General features: G+C 44.6%; 1 protein-coding gene across 6 annotated transcripts in view; it reads right to left on the reverse strand.

The window, feature by feature from the left end:
* Positions 1-4100: 4100 nt before the first annotated feature.
* Positions 4101-19450, reverse strand: part of LOC139387030 (zinc finger protein 521-like) — a 174488-nt gene continuing 159138 nt past the window's right edge. For 3 of the 6 annotated variants that reach the window (XM_071132997.1, XM_071132996.1, XM_071132992.1), the window contains exon 8: positions 4101-5814. In XM_071132997.1, the coding sequence (XP_070989098.1) occupies positions 5785-5814 (30 nt within the window). In that variant the 3' untranslated portion in view covers positions 4101-5784. The remainder of the gene's footprint in view (positions 5815-19450) is intronic. The other 3 variants (XM_071132998.1, XM_071132995.1, XM_071132993.1) reach the window with 1 other exon arrangement.

Below are 19450 nucleotides of genomic sequence, written 5' to 3' on the forward strand. Positions count from 1 at the left end.
ATAAATAGCCTCTAAAATGTATGCAAACAGACCTTAAATGTCTAAATGTTTGTTTTCTTGAAAATATGTGAGTGTTATTATATGATACATTAGCAGTAATTGTTGCATTTACAACGTATCTAAGTTCTATCATCAGCTGATTTCAGTCAGTGTATGGCAGTGGATTGACTGCATCTGCTGAATGCAATGTTGGCATATTCATTATTTTACACAATATCTTATCACAGCACTGGCAAACCAAGGTTGACCAACTCCCTGACCAAAATGGCTGACCTTTATCTCACCATAAGAAGGTTCATATCCATTCTAGTATTCTAATTCCTAATTCTATGGGCGCGGTGGTGTGAGAGATTGGGTTACCCCAGACAGTCCCCATGGATCCCCGGCTAAATGGATCTGGAGCTCATGCTTGGGCGCACATATTGAATGCCATAAGAGGTCTCCCAGGTCCCGTTCAGTGGGAGGAATGCTCAGTCTTAACCGTGGTCAGTAAAAAAAAGAAACGACAGTAAGGAGAAGCTAAGGGAGCAAGAAGAAGCGAAGGAGTTGTTTGGTGTTTGTGTTTTTTTGCAGTGCAAAAACAACGCTTTTTAAGGAAGGTGAATACCCCAGTAGGTTTTCATTATTCTTTCATGAATCGTACACTACAGTATGCCTCTGGTAGTAGAGGTCAACAGACTAGAGAGCTTCTCCTGCTGATTGCTTCTCCTGCTGATTGCTTCTCCTGCTGATTGCTTCTCCTGCTGATTGCCGCCTCACCCTACGTGGTCCTTCACTATAACCCTAGCTTCATGTCCACCTCCTGGTTCAACTCTAATCCTATCCATTACCCTAACCCTAACTATAACCCTAGCTTCATGTTGTCGTGAATGAGCCTAGTCAGTATGAACTGATGACTCCTCCAGTCCCCAGACAGAAATCTGGTAACTGAAAATAGGAAAAGACAAAAAGAATGGAAGAAGGACCACAAGTAGTTCTAAAGAGCAGCAAGACCCAGCCAAAGGCAGAGAGGGAATTCTGGGTGCGGGTGGACTGTATGTAGATTATCCTCTGCCGGATGGTGGAGGTTCATCTTATTTGACGACACCCCCGTCAAACCTCTGCCCTCGGATGGAGTTGTTAGAGTTGCCTGATGGGACGTGGCCATGAAGCAGATGACACCGCGGGTTGTCGTCACCTACGAAGGAATCAATTTGTTACCTGACTCTGTGTAGACATCACGTGTAAAGGAGAAAATGTGGTATGTAATTTTCCTTAAATATCACGTGTAGGTGGGAGGGGGTGTGTTGTGTGGCTGTACTCAAAGGAGGCATGGGCTTCAGGAGCTGATCAATGTATTAGAACAGAGCTGCCCAACCCTCGTCCTGGAGATCTACCATCTTGTGTGTTTTTAGTCCAAACCTAATTTAACACACCTGATTCTACATACTAGCTGCTCAACAAGACCTTAACTAGCTGAATCAGACATGCTAAATTAGGGTTGGACTGAAAACCTACAGGACAGTAGATCTCCAGGAAGAGGGTTGGGCAGCCCTGTATTAGAAGTTGGAATAATTTGTGGGGTAAGGTAAGAACATAACTTAATTACTATTGTTAGAAGCTACTGCATTGTAATTGCTATAGAAAAAAAACGTGAAAACCCATCAGTTGTGAAGCTGTGGAACCAAAACAGAAGTGTTACTGGTTTTCATTAACTAGTTAAATTACACTATTTGTTAAATAAGTGCTGAAGAGAAAAAGTTTCATTATAACAAATTTAGGCTCAGGGGGTTCACCTTAGGTGTCCCGCGGCCATACCATATTGTGGGCTTGAGCAGGAAACCACAGGGGAGCTTGTGGGTAACTGTGTAACAATCACACAAAAGGACTACTGAGTGTCTATAGTTTGTCCTTACTCAGACGAAGTGCCGAACCCCTGCTTTAGGCTGAGAATTCATTTCAATACATTTGTTTTAGCTGAAACCCTATAGCCGGGACTTGGCAAGTGTGACTCACCCCTGAAGTTGTGTTATCAGATCAACTATAAAGGGAAGACCAGCCGCTAGCAGGAGTGTCTGAGATTATGCCTTGCTTATAAAAATAGTTTAACCCCGTGGCTGAACGTATCCTGCGTGAACAGCGAGATAACACGCAGTAAGAGGCGGGCCACACGAAAATAGAGCAGAGGACAATTTTTTTTTATTGGATTGCCCCCTCTGTCACGTAGGATAAAGTGTCACAAACTACCCATGAAGTGTTAACAGTATGAAGGAGTGAGCTAACGTCTGTGGCAAGCAGGGATAGACCAAGAGAAGTGACCATGATAAAGTGTCAGGACTCCATTGCTAACTCAGTTTAGGGTAGGATGACAGGGAGGCCCCCTCACCAGGATAGAGGCTCATACCGCAGGATAATCCAGGCCTACAATGTGCGGTGGGAGTTGACCCGCCCCGTGTGGTTAAAAGAAGGTCCACAGGCAAAGACTACCAGCACGTGAAATATCCAAACCGCGGTTCAAACAACCTAGGAACATCATTCGTCTTGCACTGAAAGTACAGTATGTGTGTGCAGCCATATTATGGTGGATCAGCCCAGTAATGATATCTCTATAGATGCCGTGCAGGCCATGTGGTCCATTGCTCGCTGTCAGAGATGACAGGGGTCTGTGTATTTATATTCCTTTAATTGAGCCTCTGAGAGTCCCCTTGCCAAAGCGCCCACAGTCTCACTCTTGGGCAGGAGGAATTTGGAGGCATTTGCATGTGTATTTTTGTGTGTGAGAGTGTATACATGTGCGCATGTGTTTGTTTTTGTGTGTGTGCTTTTCATTGCTGAGGCTGGCGGGAGAAAGGGAGGCCTCCGTGGTTCTCACAAGTTCATTTAATTAAATCATAAATATGAGCTGGAGGCCGCCACCCAATTTAACGTAATGGATGATGTGGGCCAGTCCATCTCTGGCAACACAAAGTTCTGGACCCGTTCAGAATGCCCTTGAAGCTTATTAAAAGTGTCTGGCACGGGGAGATGCTAGCAGAGTTGTTTAATGGCTGCCCAGCTTGCATTCTGCTTGACAGTTAATGCTGGAACACTGGTGAGATGAGCCATCTATTCCATTCCATTTCAATTGAAAAAGATTGTCACAGTCAGAAAAACATAATGAAGAGGAGTCAAAATAGCAGATAAAACCTCTACATCAGATACACACATATATATGTATATATATATCTCTGATCGGCTTATATGTGTTCATTAGGATACAGTGAAGGAGAATCCAGTGAAGTAATTGTTGTTGACACATAAAGTGACTTTATTTCCCCATGGTCGTGGTGCTGGCTCGTCATGGTCAATAATCTGTCTGGACACATAATTGGGTCTGTTACCAGCCAATCATCCTACAGGCAGATCAATGGGAGGTGCTGTGAGTTTATATATTTTCTTGTATTGATGTATTAAGACGGTAGGTTGGTGAATCATAATACTAATAAACAAATACATTCTAAAAGCTTTAACAAGAGCAAGGTATTGTGTTTCATTTGAAAACAGCATCACATTTTGTAAAAGCAGAATATTTCAGGTCCTCCTGATAGGGATTGGGGATTGCAATTATTTCCCAGGAACGAGGAATTCCCATGAATATGGGAATGAATATTCCCTGCTGATTTAATTTATTTCTAATCTTAATTTTGTTCAGAAAAAAGTGGCATCATTTTATTAAAACATTAATAAGTATTCTATAATATTATTCAATTTGTTGTCTTTGTTAAATATATGCTTTTGTATGACATACTCATGTCCCTTGTCATAACAGTTATTTTGGACTTTGTGTTTTTCATCTCATTGCTGTGAGGAATCATCTGTAAAGACAGACAGATGTTACTAGTTGGCCCTTTGTCCCATTCGGCACAGACATCCTTCCTTTCCATTGGTCCCCTGGAGTGCTGCAGGCTCCCTAATAGGCCTGGTGCGAGGGTGTGTGGAATGGGACCGCACAGGGTGATGGGTAATGGAGTCATTAATAACGCAGACCTCCCTTAAGATGCTCAGATGTTCGTTAGGCAGAGCCACAAGGGAACCAGCGAAAAGGATGGAATTTGATTTAAATCCAAAAATGCAAAGTAAGCTTTTGAAGATGATAATGTTTATGCTGCCAAGGGCCCATTTTGCCACTTAATCAAATTAATTGATCCACACACATACCACACACATGCATGCATAAACACACACACACACACACACACACACACACACACACACACACACACACACACACACACACACACACACACACACACACACACACACATAGCATTTTTCATACAGTTTTAATATTTCCATCACATGTGCAACACCAAAAAAAAACGAGGTCTGCCAAATACAGAACTCCATATTTGTACAATAACATTTGAATAACAGACAAGATAACTGTCCTTTTGCTGAAGCAGGAGATGGTGGTTAATTTCCTGTAAACTGAGTACGAACAATTCTCAATCAAAAGATCAAAACATTAAAGTTTCATACAAAAGTGCATCTCAGGTTCAATGAATGCAAAAACATTTACATAACAGAATGATTTATATTGGTGTATTATAATGCCACAATGGCTTCCAGCTTGAGCAGAGAGCAGAGCAATGGGATACCGCAGGAAACAGGGAAGAAAGAGGAGGAGTTGGGAGCTCTCAAGGAGAGCCCAGGACATAAGTTTAAGCACATCCCCCAGAGAGACCTAATACATGTAGTCTCCCCCACGACCCCAAATCAAAATGGATTTATTCCCCATTGCAAAAAAAAATGTAATACAAAGAGCTAAGAAAAATGACATAATTTTTCCAGTAATCTCCAGGCTTGAACGAGCAGTAAACATTAATAACAGAAACGTACAGGTTTGAGTCAGTGGGCTGGAGATTTCCCATGATGCTCTAGGAGACACAGGGGGGTTGACAATGTCTATGTTACCGTGCCAACCAGAGTAGCTAGCTGGCCTTTTCAAATCTGTGTCACTGCTTTTGCATATATCAGAACCCTGTCCTGTTTTTCTCCATGTTTTTCTTTTTTTTTCTTTGTCTCATTTGAACCTGTCCATGTGCAGTTAGGCAGGCGGACCAGATTAAATGCACAACTTAGTCCTCAGCTGGTCAACTGGAATGGCAGCCATGTTGGAATGAGACCTGTGATGTCATGTCAGGCTCTGCTGGTGATCAAGCATCCTGCTACACCCTTCTGTCATAAGTGACCAGGTCAGGATAGTGTCACATACAGGAAATGTGCGCTGATGAAAAGGGACCTTACTGACCATACCACAACTTCATGTTCCCTATATAATTATACCCCACATTGGCACCCTATTTCGCCAACATATTGTGGATGAGTTCCACATCTTCTTGTTGACAGTGGCATTCTCTGTTTAGCTTTTTTTCTCTCTTTATTTTTTGGGGACAACCGGTTCTGAACTGTACATTAGCAAATACTGTACTGTATAAGACTACAATTTAGCTGGAGTTATTAAGCAACACATGAAGAAGTACTTCTATTTACAAAGATAGTTGTCCAGTTTTGGTGACATGACGACCAGACAAAGACCAGAGATACGTTTTTCTGTCTTTTTTTCACACCTCCTGTCTTTCATCTGTCCTTTTCTTTTTGTGTGACATGGTCCTTCCTGATGTGAAGTGAATCCAAAGTTCAGTGCAAAAGAGACAGTGGGCTATTGCACTGACGGTGGTTGGAGGACTGACTGGGTCAGACATGATTCTCCTCCTCGCCGTATGGTTCTCCTCTGCTCCTCAGGCCAAGTGATGATCTGCATGGTTAGCTGCTGTGCTGAGTCAGCGTGTGGTTCTGGACAGGAGGAAGAACAGAGAGGGAGAGAGAGAGAAAGGAATGAAACGACTGAATCAAGATCAAATTCAACACAAGGACATTCCATTTCATTCAACATTTACTCCGTTTAGAAAGTTTGAATTTGAACACTGAATATCTTCTCATTAATATTAAGGCATATTCCTAATACCAAATAATGAATTCACCATTGGTTTTTCAGAGGGTTTGTGATTGACATAACGTAGTGTTGTAAGTGGTGAATGTCAGGATGTGGGTGTATGTCCAATCAACCCGAGCAGCAGTAAATGGTTCTGTGGAGCCATATGTTCTGGTCCTCCAAGGGATTAAACATGGTTAAGTCCTCTCCTGACACACTGACACGCCACCATGGAGCTGACAACATCTCCCTCCCTACAACATCTCAATCCCCAACCATCAATACCAACATCAGATCAATGGCTGTGGCCATGGAAACAACAGGTACCATGTAATATCTGTGATGGAATATATTAACACACACACAGGGTTGGGGAGTATAAGGGATTACATGTAAGGGATTACAAAAAAATGTTAACTGTAATCCATTAAATTACCAGCAAAAATATTGTAATCAGATTACAGATTCTTTTGAAAAACTAGATGATTACTTTGAGGATTACTTTTGTAAATAGCACTTTTCAGTAGTGCTCAATGCATGCCATTCCACAACAAAATCATGAACAACAGAGTAGGGCTGGCTAATAAATTCTTAATTTGACTAGTTTCATTGAAACTAGTTTTATTGAAACTCGTCAGTCAATAAAATGCAAATTAATTATTTAAAAATCATACAATGTGATTTTCTGGATTTTTGTTTTAGATTCCGTCTCTCACAGTTGAAGTGTACCTATGATAAAAATTACTACATGCTTTGTAAGTAGTTAAACCTGCAAAATCGGCAGTGTATCAAATACTTGTTCTCCCCACTGTATGTATGTATGTATGTATGTATGTATGTACAGTATATATATATATATATATATATGGAGGAATCCATTGATTGTTGAAGAATATAACTTATACATGCCGCGTGAGCTTAGTTCAACTGTCATACTCTCTGAGAACCTTGTTAAGCTTGTTTTACTCCAATGTTTGTAAACATTGTACATATAAGCAAACACTGTACAGCCTCATAACATGGTTTAAACATTTTTTTTCATCATGGATGGTCAGTCCTTGCATCAATAGCTCCGTCTATTAATCTGAGAGTGGTTACATTTCTCCAAGCCCATCCCTCAGCTTTTTACCAAAACAGAGACACTGGCATCCGTTTTGTTAATGTTTCATCTGTGGATTTGCCCTTTAAACAACTGGATATTATCAAGATATCAAAGTGTCACCAATAGGCCTATAGCAAATCCAGCATATGGCATTCATTTTTCACATGTAAATATCACTTTTCAGTAGTGGTCAAAGCATGACATTCCATGAGCGCAGCATTTATTTTTCAACTCGAATCAATGAGCCCAATCAGTCCTCCATGACAACAAAATCATAAACAACAGAGTAGGGCTGGCTCATAAATTCTTAACTTGGCTAATCTATACTTCCATATTTCCAAGTCCTATTCCTGAAGATCAATGGGTATAACATTTATTGGAATGACTGTAATTCTGATAGACTTTGGTTTTTAATGTAAAGATATAAACAGCAAAAAAAAAGAAACGTCCTCTCACTGTCAACTGTGTTTATTTTCAGCAAACTTAATTAACATGTGCAAATATTTGTATGAACATAACAAGATTCAACAACTGAGACAAACTGAACAAGTTCCGCAGACATGTGACTAACAGAAATTGAATAATGTGTCCCTGAACAAAGGGGGGGTCAAAATCAAAAATCAAAAGTAACAGTCAGTATCTGTTGTGGCCACCAGCTGCATTACGTACTGCAGTTTATCTCCTCCTCGTGGACTGCACCAGATTTTCCAGTTCTTGCTGTGAGATGTTACCCCACTCTTCCACCAAGGCACCTGCAAGTTCCCAGACATTTCTGGGGGGATTTCGCCCTAGCCCTCACCCTCCCATCCAACAGGTCCCAGACGTGCTCAATAGGATTGAGATCTGGGCTCTTCCCTGGTCATGACAGGACACTGACATTCCTGTCTTGCAGGAAATCACACACAGAACGAGCAGTATGGCTGGTGGCATTGTCATGCTGGAGGGTCATGTCAGGATGAGCCTGCAGGAAGGGTACCACATGAGGGAGGAGGATGTCTTCCCTGAAACGCACAGCGTTGAGATTGCCTGCAATGAAAAGCTCAGTCCGATGATGCTGTGACACACCACCCCAGACCATGACAGACCCTCCACCTCCAAATCGATCCCGCTCCAGAGTACAGGCCTCGGTGTAACACTCATTCCTTCGACAATAAATGTGAATCCAACTATCGCCCCTGGTGAGACAAAACCACGACTTGTCAGTGAAGAGCACTTTTTGCCAGTCCTGTCTGGTTCAGCGACGGTAGGTTTGTGTCCATAGGCAACGTTGTTGCAGGTGATGTCTAGTGATGACCTGCCTATCAACAGGCCTATAAGCCCTCAGTCCAGCCTCTCTCAGCCTATTGCGGACAGTCTGAGCCCTGATGGAGGGATTGTGCATTCCTGGTGTAACTCGGGCAGTTGTTGTTGCCATCCTGTACCTGTCCCGCAGCTGTGATGTTCGGATGTACCGATCCTGTGCAGGTGTTGTTGCACGTGGTCTGCAACCGCGAAGACGATCAGCTGTCCATTCTGTCTCTCTGTTGGGCTGTCTTAGGCGTCTCACAGTATGGACATTGCAATTTATTGCCCTGGCCACATCTACAGCCCTCATGCCTCCTTGCAGCATGCCTAAGGCACGTTCACACAGTTGAGCAGGGACCCTGGGCATCTTTCTTTTGGTGTTTTTCAGTCAGTCGAAAGGCCTCTTTAGTGTCCTAAGTTTTCATAACTGTGACCTTAATTGCCTCCCGTCTGTAAGCTGTTAGTGTCTTAACGACCGATCCACAGGGGCATGTTCATTAATTGTTTATAGTTCATTAAACATGGGAAACAGTGTTTAAACGTTTACAATGAAAATCTGTGAAGTTATTTGGATTTTTAACTAATTATCTTTGAAAGACAGGGTCCTGAAAAAGGGACGTTTCTTTTTTTGCTGAGTTTAATTTAATTGTGTTATTATATGTAGTAGAAAGCGATGGGTTAGAAGAAGTCTTCATAACCAAGCCATAAAGTAACATTTAACATCAATATATGGCCAGCTATTTAAACTTTAACATTGGTTTATTCTGCAATAGATGTCGATCAATTGGTAACATACATTTCTGTCTTCTTCTAATACCGCCTAAGGTGAAAGTAATCTAAAAGTAACGGAATGTAATCAGATTACGTTACTGAGTTTGGGTCATCCCAAAATTACGTTACTGATTACAATTTTGGACAGGTAACTAGTAACTGTAACAGATTACATTTAGAAAGTAACCTACGCAACCCTGCACACACACACAAACACTCACACACACACCAGTGGGGTGTGGTGCAGTGAGGGAGAGTGGTTGTAGTGGGGGCAGCTGCGCCGGCTAGGTTCTTTAAAGGAGGGAGTGTGTGTGTGTGTGTGTGTGTGTGTGTGTGTGTGTGTGTGTGTGTGTGTGTGTGTGTGTGTGGACCAGGGGGTGTGTAACTGTTGTCCCTGGTGGGCCAAATCCAGGTCATCTTTTGAAGTGACTGCTAATCCCTTTAATGCAAACCACATGCCCCACTTGCTGCGCTCTGTTAAAAACATGGCCTTGGACTCGCTACACTTCCACGGACTAGGCACACCTGTCAAACACTCATCAGTACGCTGATTACACACACAAAGAAGAACAGTGACATACAGTTCAAACACACCCTCACACGTAAGCAAACTCCTACTCCGGATAGGTTTGAATTCTCTTTGAATAAACAACATGGAAAGACCCTGAACCACAAAAGGTTGTGACTCCTTCAGCAAGCCTGAGCCATAAAGGTGAGTTTACTAATGCACTGACTGCAGTCACCTTCAGTCTTATCAACATAGCAGAATCCCTAAGGCAGGCTAGGCCACGTCCATTAGTCCCCTCCCCTCCATCCCCTCCCTCTTTACCGTTTCAAGTGCCTCCATATAAAGCATTTAAACACCTCGACAGCTTTCCTTTCAGCCGGGGCGATTACTTTCCGACAGGTGGGGTAATAAGCTGTTTGACGGGGGCAGGAGGGAGTTTGACCCCTAGAAGGGTTAGCCTCGGCTTGCCTGGGGCCCCATCTGGGCCCCCGCACTTCATTTTAAAGAGCCGGTCCCGGCTTCTCTTCTCTCCTCTGCTTCCCTCTCCTCTCTCTCTCTTTCCTCTCTTCTCTCGATGAAATAAAGCTCCTTTAAGTGAGTCTGGGAGGAGACTCCCCACGGGACGCCCCCCCCCCCCACCTCCCATCCCCCCGGTGAAGACATCCGTGGCATTGCCGGGGAGGGACAGGAGCATGGCAACCTTATTAATGAATGCGGCCCATTACCCGTCAGCCTGGCTCCTCTGTGACTCCCAGAAGCCCCTGCAGTACGTGACTTCAAATGGCAGGATATTGACACGGAGCGAGCAAAGCGGCCGGGAGAGAGTGTGTGTGCTTTTTTCTATGTGTCTATGTGTGTTAGAGAGAGAGAGAGGGAGAGAGAGTGTGTTTGTGTACTGTATGTGTACTGTGTGTGTGTGTGCGTGTGTGTTTGTGTGTATGTGTATGTGTGTGTGTCTGGACCCCAAAGGAATGTAGCTCCTTGGATATAATGTAGGGCTCGTAACAGCTATTAGAGGGGAAAATAACCCCCCTGGGGAGTACCCCCCCTCCATCTCCACCACCCTACCCCTTGCACATCCCAGCTTTGTCTGACACACACTGCATTCTACCTTTTCCTTAAACATGCCAGTAGTTTTCTCACTGAGGGCTTTTTCAAGGACGGTGCTAAACGACTTCAGTGGCCGTGGCAGCCATGCAGGCTGGAGGGAAATAGAAAGACAAGAAAGAAAGAATGAAAGAGATAAAAAAAAGGTAAAAGGAAAATGATACCTTTACCTCTGTGGATATTGAACTCCACAGAGTGGAAGATAGATACTGTTCTGTATATCAGTGGAGAAAGGGGGGAGGGAGAGAGTGATAGAGGGAGAGAAAATAAGAACTCCATCATTCAATTTCGACTCTATCATTTTATGAAATTCTTGAAGGCCAATGTGTGCAACCATTCACACAGTGAAATACAGCAAATACACTGCCTCAGCTCCTAGCCTCAGCCCACCAATGTCACCTAAATCAATCATGTCAATTCATAAAAGATTGACTGACCCCAACCACTAAACCCCTTACCACCAATCTCCTTGCTACCCCATCTTCTTTCTTCCTAACCCCCAATCTCACACTCACTTACCCCGCATCTCCCCCTATCTTATCCTCAATCTCCCCCTCTCTTACCCACACTCTCCCTTACCCCCCATGGTTCTTCTTCCCGACCACCCGCTGGGCTACATACAACACGCTGCTATACTGCAGGTCCCAGTTACCAGCAGAGCCCAGGTAAAACCCTTAGCAGTCAATTCTCCACTAAATAAAGTTTTGCTCTGATCAATAATGAGCATCCATCTCTCTCCCGAATAAAGCCTGTGACTGGGAAGGCTCTTCTTCCCCCTCTCTCTGCTCCATCGATTGGCTCTCTGCCACCGTTAACCCTCCAACCGCCTTCTTTCATCAGATTACATCATATTGCTGGAACGCCCTCGGGGGGTGAGAGGGAATGGAGGGAGGGAGGGAGAATGCCTGGCAGGGGTCCTGTGTACCTATGAAAACCCATGCAAATGTCTTAAAGAATTTAACAGAGAAGGAGGAGAGGAAGAGAGATAGAGAGAGGGAGGAGCGAGACAGGGAAAGTGCATGCAGACTGGGGAGTTGATTTATTAACTAATCATTCTTTATGTAGTTTCCAATTCCTCTGGTCTCCATCAATAGCACCGGTCTGGGCTCCAGTGTAGCAAGGCAACAGAGGTGTACCTGTTACATCAGCCCTGCAGAGGAAAAAGCCAAACAGATCAGCTGCCATTTTAAACCTCTCGTTTACTCTAGGTCATGTCCCCTGCTCAGACATTGCATGCATCAACCAATGGTTGCACGCCACATTATCGACTGTGTAATCGACTGACAGATTGCTATAACATATGATGAGGTTAGCTGATACTTAAAATACCTATCTAGGAGTTGTAAGATCTGGCATGCGTCAGTCCCTAATCTACAAACTAGGCAAAACTATAGCAGGACTAAAAACTCAACTCATTCTTTCTGGTTCTGGAATGTCTACTACAACCCAGAGCTGTGACTTTATAGAGTGTTCAGAAAGCTGATGGAATGAACAATAATTACTCTCTAAGCTTGGGTCTCGGGGGACCCCTCAAACTGGGGGAAAGTCGAGGAGACATTATATTATACAAGCGTGATGCCAGGCAACAGAGAGCACAGTCCAGGCCAGGTGAATAACATCAGATTCTCATTAGGCCTCAAAGAGACATAATTGAAATGGTAAACATTTGTTGACACGTTTTATGCGCACCAATTCACAACAATGATTGAATAGTTTGCTAAAGGACAATTCAGGGAGTTGTCAGGTAATTTTCAACTGACATTGAAAGACAGAAAAATGACAAAACAATCGATTTTATTTTGAATCCTAACTTGAGATGCAATGTATGCAATGGAAACTTTCTTCAAACTCATATATTCATATCAACAAGAACTGAAAGCGATTCCAGCACTAACTCCCCTTACTTCTGCTACCTGATTCCATCCAAGACCCTGCACAATTGTTTTTATTGTCATACAGCTCACAGTCCTAGCAGCGGCTATCCCCCCATGACTAAGCAGTAGTTGCTACTCCCCACGTCTAAGCAGTAGTGGCTATCCCTCCATGTCAAAGCAGTAGTGGCTATCCCCCCCATGATTAAGCAGTAGTGGCTATCCCCCATGTTTAAAGAGTAGTGGAAATCCCCCGATGTCAAACAGTAGTGGCATTCCCCCATGTCTAAACAGTAGTGGCTATCCCCCCATGTCTAAACAGTACTGGCTATCCTCCCATGTCTAAACAGTAGTGGCTATGCCCCCCATGTCAAACAGTAGTGGCTATGCCCCCCGTGTCTAAACAGGAGTGGCTATGCCCCCCATGTCTAAACAGTAGTGGCTATGACCACCATGTCTAAACAGGAGTGGCTATGCCCCCCATGTCTAAACAGTAGTGGCTATCGCCTCATGTCTAAACAGTAGTGGCTATGCCCCCCATGTCTAAACAGTAGTGGCTATGCCCCCCATGTCTAAACAGTAGTGGCTATGCCCCCCATGTCTAAACAGTAGTGGCTATCGCCCCATGTCTAAACAGTAGTGGCTATGCCCCCCATGTCTAAACAGTAGTGGCTATGACCACCATGTCTAAACAGTAGTGGCTATGACCCCCATGTCTAAACAGTAGTGGCTATGACCACCATGTCTAAACAGTAGTGGCTATGCCCCCCATGTCTAAACAGTAGTGGCTATGACCACCATGTCTAAACAGTAGTGGCTATGACCACCATGTCTAAACAGTAGTGGCTATGACCACCATGTCTAAACAGTAGTGGCTATGCCCCCCATGTCTAAACAGTAGTGGCTATGCCCCCCATGTCTAAACAGTAGTGGCTATGACCACCATGTCTAAACAGTAGTGGCTATGACCACCATGTCTAAACAGTAGTGGCTATGACCACCATGTCTAAACAGTAGTGGCTATGACCACCATGTCTAAACAGTAGTGGCTATGACCACCATGTCTAAACAGTAGTGGCTATGACCACCATGTCTAAACAGTAGTGGCTATGCCCCCCATGTCTAAACAGTAGTGGCTATGACCACCATGTCTAAACAGTAGTGGCTATGACCACCATGTCTAAACAGTAGTGGCTATGCCCCCCATGTCTAAACAGTAGTGGCTATGCCCCCCATGTCTAAACAGTAGTGGCTATGCCCCCCATGTCTAAACAGTAGTGGCTATCGCCCCATGTCTAAACAGTAGTGGCTATGCCCCCCATGTCTAAACAGTAGTGGCTATGACCACCATGTCTAAACAGTAGTGGCTATGACCCCCATGTCTAAACAGTAGTGGCTATGACCACCATGTCTAAACAGTAGTGGCTATGCCCCCCATGTCTAAACAGTAGTGGCTATGACCACCATGTCTAAACAGTAGTGGCTATGACCACCATGTCTAAACAGTAGTGGCTATGACCACCATGTCTAAACAGTAGTGGCTATGCCCCCCATGTCTAAACAGTAGTGGCTATGCCCCCCATGTCTAAACAGTAGTGGCTATGACCACCATGTCTAAACAGTAGTGGCTATGACCACCATGTCTAAACAGTAGTGGCTATGACCACCATGTCTAAACAGTAGTGGCTATGACCACCATGTCTAAACAGTAGTGGCTATGACCACCATGTCTAAACAGTAGTGGCTATGACCACCATGTCTAAACAGTAGTGGCTATGCCCCCCATGTCTAAACAGTAGTGGCTATGACCACCATGTCTAAACAGTAGTGGCTATGACCACCATGTCTAAACAGTAGTGGCTATGACCACCATGTCTAAACAGTAGTGGCTATAGTCTAAACAGTAGTGGCTATGCCCCCATGTCTAAACAGTAGTGGCTATGCCCACCATGTCTAAACAGTAGTGGCTATGCCCACCATGTCTAAACAGTAGTGGCTATCCCCCCATGTCTAAACAGTAGTGGCTATGCCCCCCATGTCTAAACAGTAGTGGCTATGACCACCATGTCTAAACAGTAGTGGCTATCCCCCCCATGTCTAAACAGTAGTGGCTAAGCCCCCCATGTCTAAACAGTAGTGGCTATGCCCCCCATGTCTAAACAGTAGTGGCTATGCCCCTCATATCTACTGAGTGTGTGCTGAAACTACCTCTCTGCTCGTAGCGGACATAAGTCTGCTGACATACAGTAGCTGGATCTGGAGCACAGGGAGCAAGCGGAGCGCCAAACCACAGAGATCCAGCCACAGCACACTGCTAGTCATCAGTCAGAAGTTTAATTAATGCATAAGAGCAGAGCACGCTGCTGCTCAGATACGCTGAGCAAAGAACTCACAGGCCTCAGAACAGATCACAGGTTAAACTGGAACATTGGGCTGCTTTAAGAGACACATATGGGTCATGCTGTATCCGAACTACTAACACAAAGCACTGGACAAATGCTATTTCATTCCACAAAGCTCTAAATAGCCATTTTTTCTATGGTGTTTTCACCAGATACTGTAAAAAGACTGATCATACCTAACCTGTATACGTGAAGTTCACCCCTATGACCAGACCGAGAAGGCCCATGCAGTCCTAGTGCTACATTCCCTGGGTTTTGTCTGAGCAGTGATTGCGGGTTTAATTGAACCCAGGCCAGTATTGACTCAGTCCCCCTTTGCTTGCATTGATCTCCATTCCATACTGTTGGCACGACCACTAGGGGTGCAATCTCTTCCTGTTTGGCTTATGAAGAATACAATCAAATAAATAAATACAACTAATAAAACTAGCAGCTGTCACTCTCCATAGTCAACACTAATTGACTGTATTAGTATATACTGTATTCTATTCTACTGTATTTTAGTCAATGCCACTCTGACATTGCTCAATCTAACATTTATATTTTTCTTAATTCCATTTTTAGATTTGTGTGTATTATTGTGAATTGTTTTTAGATGCTACTGCACTGTTGGAGCTCGGAGCACAAGCATTTTGCTACACCCGCAATAACATCTGATAAATATGTGTATGCGACCAATAAAATTTGATTTGATTTATTTGGGCGTAGGGAGGGCTGACCTTGTCGCTGTTTGGCCACCACCGCTATGGTCTCCTTGGTAACCAACCGCTTTGTTTGAAGTGTGGTGTCTGGGGACACGTGGGCATTCAGTACAGCTCTGGGGCTAGCGTGGAGTGGGGAGACTTTGGTGTGTGTCTTATTGTGTCTAGCCTCTGGCATGTGGTTGTGTGGATAATAGCTATGTAATAAATGAGTAATAGCTGGAATAGTCTGGCTGGATAGAAAAAAGAGCCATCATTTATCACACCATGATCCGTTTCACCTGTCTTGTGCTTGTCTCCACCCCTCACCAGGTGTCTCACATTTTTCTCCATTATCCCCTGTGTATTTATACCTGCGTTTTCTGTTTGTCTGTTAGGCAGTTCGTCTTGTCTCGTCAAGTCATCCCAGCGTCTTTTACGTGTGTTACCTTCTCTCTAGTTCTGTTTACTAGTCTTCCAGGTTCTGACCTTTATGCCTACCCTGACCCTGAGCCTGCCTGCCGTTCTGTCCCTTGATGACTCTGCCTTAGATTACAAACCTCTGCATGCACTCAATCCAGTAGACTCAGACCAGCTCTTCCTGCAAGGAACCACCATTGGAAGACACGAGGAGCTACTTCAGAACCTTATGGAGGGACTCCATACCTTGGAAGAACTCCGTGACCATACAGTTGAAGTGACCCCAAGCATACTTCCAAAGTTGTGGCAAAATGGCTTAAGGACAACAAAGTCAAGGTATTGGAGTGGCCATCACAAAGACCTTACCTCAATCCCATAGAACATTTTTGGGCAGAACTGAAAAAACGTATGCGAGCAAGGAGCAAGGAGGCCAAGGAGGAATGGGCCAAAAATCACCCAAATTATTGTGGGAAGCTTGTGGAAGGCTACTTGAAACGTTTGACCCAGGTTAAACAATTTCAAGGCAATGCTACCAAATACTAATTGTGTGTATGTAAACTTCTGACCCACTGCGAATGTGATGAAAGAAAGAAAAGCTGAAATAAATCACTCTACTATTATTCTGACATTTCACATTCTTAAAAATAAAGTGGTGATCCTAACTGACCTAAGACAAGGAAGTGTTACTAGGATTAAATGTCAGGAATTGTGAAAAACTGAGTTTAAATGTATTTGGCTAAGGTGTATGTAAACTTCCGACTTTAACTCTATGTTCAACTCATTACTAGAGCAAGCCACAATGGAAACCTCCTGGATCCTGGAACCAGCCGTGAGTTTCTCTTCCAGTTCTCGCTCATCTTTGATCCACAGCCCTCTTCATTTCCTTTGGATTGGTCAAAAACAGAGTATCTTAGAACACTGATATCTGGAAGGGTGCTCGATTGGGCTACAGGGATGTGGGATCAACAATCCGCTGTTTGCCCTAGTCTGGAGATTTCATGGAGAATGTAAGGAAGGTGTTTTATTCCCATGTGTCTGGGAGAGAGGCGGCTGAGAAGCTACTTCATCAAGACTTCCGCAGTGTGGCAGACTACGCGGTTGACTTTCGTACGCTGGCCGCCGAGAGAGCCTGGAACCCGGAGTCCCTGTTCAACACCTAACCTTCATGGATTATTGGAGGAAATCAAAAAGGAGTTCACAGCCCGGGAGTTACCCAGGGACCACAACTCCCTCATAGCCTTGACTATAAGGATTGATGGGCGCCTCCGGGAACGCAGGAGGGAGAGAAGGTCTGTTCTCAGCCACACACGCTTGTCCACGGTTTCACCCTCGCCTCCGAAGAACCCCAGCTCATTGACTCTGGGGCTGACGAGAGCTTCATGGACGCTTCCCTGGTATCTGAGCTGGGTATCTCTACTCAACTCCTCTCTATTCCCATGGACGCCAGTGCTTTGGACTGATGCTCCGTTGACAGGGTCACTCATAGTACGGTTCCCGTTAACCAGCGAGTGTCAGGTAATCACAATGATCCCATACAGTTTCTACTAATTCGATCTCCTCATACACCTGTGGCTTTGGGATTTTCATGGCTCCAGAGGAAAAAAACCCTGATTGACTGGGCTACTCCTTCTATCCTGGATTGGAGCCCATTCTGCAATGCACATTACCTTAAGGCAGCGCAGCTTGCCCTGGGACGTCGTTCTGCGGGCTTTTGAAAAGCCTTGGATCTCTCCGCAGGTCGCGCAGAGTACCAGGACCTCCGGGAGGTTTTCAACAAGGCTCGCGCCACATCCCTTCCTCCGCATCAACCCTACGATTGTGCTACTGACCTCCGGCCGGACACCACACGACCTCAGGGGGCGGCTTTATTCCCTGTCTGACCCGGACACCAAGACCATGGTGGTATACATTGAGGACTCTTTAACCGCTGGGACCATGCATCCTTCATCTTCCCCTGCCGGTGCAGGGTTTTGTGAAAAAGAAGGACAAAACCCTGCACCTCTGTATCGACTACTAGGGCCTCAATGACATCACTGTAAAAAATTGTTACCCGATTCCACTCCTCTCCTCGGCTTATGAGTGCCCCCAGGGGGCGACCATTTTTTGGAAGTTGGACTTTCGGAACGCCTACCACCTGGTTCGGATACGGGAAGGAGACGAGTGGAAGACAGCCTTCAACATGGCTAGAGGAGACTACGAGTACCTAGTTATGCCGTTTGGTCTGAACAACGCTCCTGCAGTGTTCCAGGCTCTGGTCAACAATGTGCTCCGTGACATGTTGAACCGGTTTGTGTTTGTCTACCTCAACAACATCCTTGTCTTTTCCCGGTCAGCTCAAGAGCATGTTCTCCAAGTCCGACAAGTCCTTCAGCGCCTCCTGGAGAACCAGTTGTTTGTTAAAGCAGATAAATGTAAATTCCATTGTTCCACTGTCTCCTTCTGGGATACGTCATCGCTGCAGGGAACATTCAGATGGATCCTGACAGATGAGAGCGGTGGTGAATTGGCCCCAAACCACATTCAGAGTGCAGCTGCAACGTTTCCTGGGATTTGCTCATTTCCACTGCAGCTTTATTCAACTCCACAACACCCTGGCCTCCCCCTCTTCACTCACCTCTCCCAAGGTTCCGTTCATGTGGTCCCTTGCTGCTGACTGGGTGTTTCTGGATCTGAAGCACCGTTTCAGCACTTCCACCATCCTGATCCATCTGGACCCATCCCGTCAGTTCGTGGTGGAAGTTGACGCCTCGGACATTGGAGTGGGGGCCGTCTTGTCCCAGCGTTCTGCCAAGACCAAAAGCTGCATCCCTGCGCTTTCTTCTACCATCATCTCAATTCTGATGAGAGGACCTATGATGTGGGAAATCGGGAACTTCTGGCGGTCAAGATGGTGCTGGATGAGTGTAGGCACTGGCTTGAAGCGGCGGAACATCCATTCTTAGTGTGGACCGACCATAAGAATTTGGAATATCTCTTCACTGTCAAGTGCCTCAACTCAAGGCACGCTCATTGGGCTCTTAAAAAAAATAAAATGTATTTCACCTTTATTGAACCAGGTAGGCCAGTTGAGAACAAGTTCTCATTTACAACTGCGACCTGGCAAGATAAAGCAAAGCAGTGCAACAACAACACATGGAATAAACAAACGTACAGTCAATAACACAATATAAAAAATATATACAGTGTGTGCAAATGGCGTGAGGAGGTAAGGCAATAAATAGGCCATAATAATTACAATTTAGCAAATTAACATTGGAGTGATAGATGTGCAGATGATGATGTGCAAGTAGAAATACTGGTGTTCGAATGAGCAAAAAAGTAAATAAAAACAATTTGGGGATGAGGTAGGTAG

This window comes from Oncorhynchus clarkii, chromosome 28 (assembly GCF_045791955.1).
Source record: "Oncorhynchus clarkii lewisi isolate Uvic-CL-2024 chromosome 28, UVic_Ocla_1.0, whole genome shotgun sequence".
NCBI lineage: Eukaryota > Metazoa > Chordata > Actinopteri > Salmoniformes > Salmonidae > Oncorhynchus > Oncorhynchus clarkii.